Source organism: Oryx dammah, unplaced genomic scaffold, assembly GCF_014754425.2.
Source record: "Oryx dammah isolate SB20612 unplaced genomic scaffold, SCBI_Odam_1.1 HiC_scaffold_3, whole genome shotgun sequence".
In the NCBI taxonomy this organism is placed as follows: Eukaryota; Metazoa; Chordata; class Mammalia; order Artiodactyla; family Bovidae; genus Oryx; species Oryx dammah.
The window spans coordinates 6,278,124-6,284,206 of NW_024070187.1; the positions used below are offsets into that span (position 1 = coordinate 6,278,124).

Here is a 6,083-nt window from a genome sequence, read left to right on the forward strand (position 1 = left end):
TTATTTTCAAAATGTGAGTTACTTCTAAATGGTTCATAAGATTTGTTTGCAAAATAAAAACTTCTCCCTGTTTCTTTATGTAGCAATATTCTGAAGTGATTTTCCAAGAGTATGTCCAGAGACATGCCATGTAAGTACATGTTCCAAAAAATAGAGTTTTGTAAAGTAAAAGTGCTAACAGACATTTTATAAGGACATCTGCACACACACAGTGGGGTTTTATGTTGTAATTATGACTGTATAAATTTTTTTCTGTGGGTGATCTCTTAGAAATATACCTTGCAAGAGTACTGTCTTACTACAGTGTATTAGAAATGTTTGCTTCCATCACATGTATTTAGAACATAAATAAAAAGATATATATGTATTTAAAAACCTGGACAATGTTACTGATTCTTTGGGCCTTTTAGAAATTCAATTTATCTTGAAAACAAAACAGAATTTTATGGCCTTAAGTTTCAATATCAATGAAAAATTTTAACTTTAATATTTCTATAGCGATCTTTGAAAGCTGGGGTTCACCTACAGTTCAGCCAGCCAGCCAAATACTAAAAACTTTTGAATATCTTTCAAAAATGACTAAACATGTCACTAGGAGGATATTTACTGGGAATTATAAAGCTACTAAATTTCTGATCATTCTTAATAATATTAGACTAGTTTTTCTTTTGCTATTTCAGCTTGCTAAATTTTCATTCTGTATAGAATTATTGAAAATCTAAATACCAGGTATTTACAATGAACCAAAAATTTGTTGTTATCTATAGAGCTACTTTGTGGCCTACCCATTTTAAAAGGCACCCATTTAAGCACTGTCTGAAATTTTCTTTTCTTTGAAAATATCCTCTTCAGTTCCCAAATTATTCCTTTGCATGTTCTTCAAAACTGAGAATTTTTGTTGCGAGCAATCATCCCCTCCTTAGCATTTCTATCTCCTTCCTCCATATCCTCCTACTTGGAGGTAACTTCGTTCTAGTAAGTTTTCACCATTCCTTGGAAAAGGAGAAAATCAAGCAACATATACATTACCTTGATCTCAATGAGAGAGAGACCTGTACTGGAATCAAGTTGACTTCATGTTTTGAATGAAAAACAGTGATCCCACTGAGGCCATGGCCTTGATAATATAGAGAGTGACAAGCACTTTGTTCCAAGGCTTTTCTAGGGCAAATAATGCTAGTAATAAATATAATAAGTTTTAATTAAGTATAAAACCAGACCAAGAAAAGTGGGCATTGCTACAGTAATTTAAAATATATGTCTTCTTCAGAAGGCTCTCGGAGAAGGCAGTGGCAACCCACTCCAGTACTTTTGCCTGGACAATCCATGGGTGGAGGAGCCTGGTAGGCTGCAGTCCATGGGTTCACTGAGAGTTGGACGTGACTGAGCGACTTCACTTTCACTTTTCACTTTCATGCACTGGAGAAGGAAATGGCAACCCACTCCAGTGTTCTTGCCTGCAGAATCCCAGGGATGGGGGAGCCTGGTGGGCTGCCGTCTATGGGGTCGCACAGAGTCGGACACGACTGAAGTGACCTAGCAGCAGCAGCAGCTAGAAGGCTCTCTAGTCACTTTTTACATGTGGAAAAAAATTATAGATTCTCTCTCTCTTTTACACACATACACACAACAGTTAAGGCAAACATCCAGGTGCTTTCATAATATTTTAAATCAGTAACTTTATAGTAACACAAACTAAAAAACTTAAAGCAAACATCCTGATGCTTTCTTATAATGATCTTTTTAAAACTAAAAATATATTTCTTAGATATTTGAGGAAAGATGATTTTGGGGAGAGCAAGAATGAATTTTTTGACCCTTATTCAAACTAACAGCCTCTCTGAATCCTGATAATAGAAATCTTTCAGCAGAGAAACACCTCCAAAGCACCCTTCATGAGCAATTTCTTCAGTTCTTCAAAAAATCACCACTCAGTGGTGCCACTTTGAAATAAGCACATCAAGAACTGAGGAAAACCCATTCTATTTTGTAGGTGTGGCTATGAAAGAGCAACCAAGAATCATAGCTTCTAGCCACTTCTGTCCCCACATTTTAACTGGTTGGCAAGTGATTCTAAAATTATATACTAATAGGGCTGTAGAAAATTCGAGCAAATAGAACCTCACTAATGGTAGAGTCGTTTCCAACGTACTTCTCCTCTTTCCCACGCCACTCAAAATCTTTGTCTCTTTCTTCTTCTACACACACACACACACACACACCCAAATGAGTCAGGAAGAGTGATCTGTCTCAGGACCGGCTGCATGTTAGATCAGAGCTGGAATTAGAACCCAAATCTCAGTGACAGGAGCCGGCCAACTGCTATTCTAGACTCGGGACAAATCCACTTCGGGCTCATGAATTCTACATATGCTGAATTAGGCATTAATATTTTGTCTGATGTTGCCTACCATTGACTTCTAAAGAAAAACAATGAAACCAACAACCTTTGTACCTTTTAATCACTCTGCCAGTTCCAAACGTTTAAGATCAAAGGCCCGAGGCAGGTTACTTAGCCTCGGAAGGTTCTTTCCTTATCTAAAATTAGCAGGTTGAACTGGGGATCTCTGAGAAACTTTTCAGTTCTAAAAATGTCTGCTTTTCATCTGCCCTTTTATGCTTCATCCTTGATGTTTGAAATTTTCACTAGGTGGCAGGATTCCACCATCACATTTTGAAAGGATTTTCTGAGGAAGCCTGGGTGCAGAAAATTTCAAAGAAACTCTTTTCTTCACAGTGAACATTAAAAAAAAAAAAAAAAAGGCCAAAGGAAAAGAAGAATAATTACAAAGGCCTATGGTCCATATATTTCATGAGGATCTAGATCCATTTTTAATGTAAGTATAAAACAGAAAATTAATCAAACATATTCTTTCCTAGGTACTTCAATTTAGTATTAAAATTGGGTAAAATCTGCTTTTTCTCATGTATTTTAAAATTGGTTTTAGCTGAATCACAATTAGACAGTACCGGATCGCCTCAAACAAACTGGTAAGCATACTGAACTAAGAAAGAAAGCAATCTAATGGAAATAAAAACACCAAAAATATTTTAAATCATTATTAGATGCATTTCAAAGTTAACCTCTAAGTTATTTACAATGTATTTCCAGTGTCTCTGAATTTTATTTTGAGCACTTAACAAGATGAATGTACATGATGGACCGAGGTACTTAGAATTTTGCATTTATTAGCCAAATCCTTAAAAGAATATTCTTTCAAATAAATTTATGAGATCTTCATATTTTAAAAAATTATTGCCCCAAGCTGGCCTTTTCATGGATGCTGTATGATAAATGTCATTAACAATACTTCATAAGAGCCCCCCAAATAGCCAAGCCAATTGGTTACACTGAGCTGAGCGTTTCTCCTCAGCCAGAGCCAAGTAAAGAAAGGGACATGAAACAGTAACAACTGTGGATTCTAAGACTGCCGAGAAGAAACGTTCCCAAGTGTCTTGCTGGTTGCCAGAGAAGCAGCTGATTAACTAGGCTTTTCTTCAGCTGATAAAATATAGCACTCTTTCCCCACCCCATTAATGACTGATTAATTACATATGTGCTATATGTTACTCTCCAAAGTTTTTCTGAAGAAAGAAAAAAAAAAACAAACCCACATCCAAGAAGAATTCAGTGTCAGCCTCAAAATCAAACTAATACAGAGACCTCTGAATTAGAGCTTGACTAAACCGTCAACAAGTTGCTTTTATCCCCTCTCCCCCAGCCCGGAACAAGATGCCATAGCCCATCTTTGGTGGTCCTACCTTAGCGACTTGTAGGGGTTGCTGCTGCTCCTTGCCACCTTGCAGTCGGAACCCCCAGGGCGCCCCTCCGGTCATGGAAATGCAGATAAAATCCCCCGTGCCCATTTTCTTCTTTTAGTCGGGTAGCATGAAGAGCTTGAAAAGACAGACGGAGTCTGGGTGCGGTTGAGTCTCTGTGCTCAGCTTCGGGCTCGCGCCGAGGAGGCAGCACTGGGGGCGCACGGAGCCTCCGCTGCAGCCGCCGCCGCTGCCCGGGCTGCCGCTTCGAATTTGCGCCGCTAATGGGATCATTCACCGGGCGGCAGAGGCGCTAGAGGCATCAAGGACACAGCCCACTCCTGCGTCACGCTCCTTTGCTCAGCCCACCTTCAGGGAATGGGAAGAGCCTCACACACAGGATAACGTCCCCATTTTGCGGCGAGATGGAGGGGGGTGGGGGTGGGGACGGGAGCAAAAGTTCTCCAGCTCGAACTGATTAAATCCCAGCCCTCAAATGAAAGAGTGAGAGAAACACTTACATTGAATAATTCTATACATAGTAGAGGACACACGAAGGTTTTGCTCTCCAGGCCACAAGTGACATCCTAAAATATGAGCTCTAAGGGTTGAACTACTAGATGCTTAGATTCTCTCAAACAAATATTTTGAGAATTACCACAGTAATGATGGAAACAGACAAAAGGGAGTTTAAAAAAAATTATTTTTCTTAGCTTTGCTGTTTGCAGCCTGCAAAACTAATCTGCAGGAAATAAAAGAAAGCAAAATATTAAAACGAAAACAAAAACCTGTACTCCGAAAAGCACTTTTCCGAACTGGTACTTCACATAGTCCAGAAGATGAAGAAGAGAGGCGGGGAGAGGGAGAGAGGAACCCCCGGAAGCTACATTCTTATAACTACGTCTATTGCATGATTTGCTTTAAATTTAAATAATGTTTCATTTTCTTCCTCAACAGGAAGGAAACTTCTTAAACCTGAATAGTCAGCCAACTGCACACAATGTCACTGCATACAAGTTTCTTATTTTCATATAGTCTTTCATCAAGTGTTCTGAGTCTGGGTGGCCCAATATAAAGTTGATTTTATATGTGGCCCAAAATAGTTTAATGTTTTGAATCTGAATATGACCTACCAAAAACTGTCCAAATGGAACATTTTTATTTTCCCATAATACTTTTATTTTCCATGACATTCCATATAAAAACACACTAAATAAAGGAGAGCCTGGGAAAGTTAGCGTTACATGCGCCACCAGACCACTGACTTCCAGTCTCTGCCTTTTTCATTACTCGGAAGCATCATACAATGAACATTTACACAGCTCTGCTCCCAGAACCTAAACATGCCAAATGATTTTATTTGTGTTTCATCACTGGAGTAAGAAAGACCATGTAATCAGAAACCGTTGGCGCCGGAAGAGACCCTCAGAAGGTCATGAGGACCAGACTCTCATTCCAAGTTTGCTTCTCTTTGGAAAGGTAAATTGACTTTACCAACATCTTTCTTAAAAAAAAAAAAAAAAAAGTTTGCAAGTACTGACATCCTAAAATAGGAACTCTGAGAACAAAAGAGAAAGAAAAGAACTTTTTCTACGCTTGTTCTTTCTCTTTCCTCCTCTCTTCCACTCCTCACCCACTCCAGTCTAGCTTCTGTCCCCACAACAGGAAAAACTCTCAGCATGGTTACTTATTACCTTCTTGCTTTTCTGTAGCCCTTACTCTTACTGACCATGTCCTCCTAAACTGTTTTCTCTTTTGGGCTTCCAGGACACAGCATGCTCTTGGCTCTGCTCTTGCCTCCCTAAACACTCCTGTCTCACTTTGGGCACTTCTTGGCTTCTACCTAGTCATTAAATGTTGGTGTTCTGTGCCAGGGCCGTGTCCTGGTCCTTGTGTTTTCTCACTGTACACCATTCCTATGGGTTCTCTCATTCACCCCACAGAACTTAACCTTCCCCTTCAATCCCAGATATCTTTCCTTAACTCCAGGCCTGTGTATCCAACTGCCTAATAAACCTCTTTCTATGTGAATATATCACAGAAACCTAAAACTCAATATATTCAAAATCAAGTTTGTTATTTATTCTCAAACTTCTGTCTTCTCCTCCTATGTCCCCCATCTCAGGATAATTAACTAACCCATAACCTTTCTCTTATGCATGGCCCTTCAACCCTGACTTAAAAGTAAATATGATGCTGGAGGCTGGAACTGGGGCAGCCCTGTTGTGACTATGAGGTAAAGCCAAGGGTAACAGCAAAGATTCCAGTGCTGACCAAGTTAATGCCAGTAACTATCCATCTCCAGTTCTCTTTATTGCACAGGA

General features: G+C 39.3%; 1 protein-coding gene across 3 annotated transcripts in view; it reads right to left on the reverse strand.

The window, feature by feature from the left end:
- Nucleotides 1-3,982, reverse strand: part of SYNPO2 (synaptopodin 2) — a 206,697-nt gene extending 202,715 nt beyond the window's left edge. For 2 of the 3 annotated variants that reach the window (XM_040237391.1, XM_040237389.1), the window contains exon 1: nt 3,763-3,982. In XM_040237391.1, the coding sequence (XP_040093325.1) occupies nt 3,763-3,867 (105 nt within the window). In that variant the 5' untranslated portion in view covers nt 3,868-3,982. The remainder of the gene's footprint in view (nt 1-3,762) is intronic. The other variant, XM_040237392.1, reaches the window with a different exon arrangement.
- Nucleotides 3,983-6,083: the final 2,101 nt, after the last annotated feature.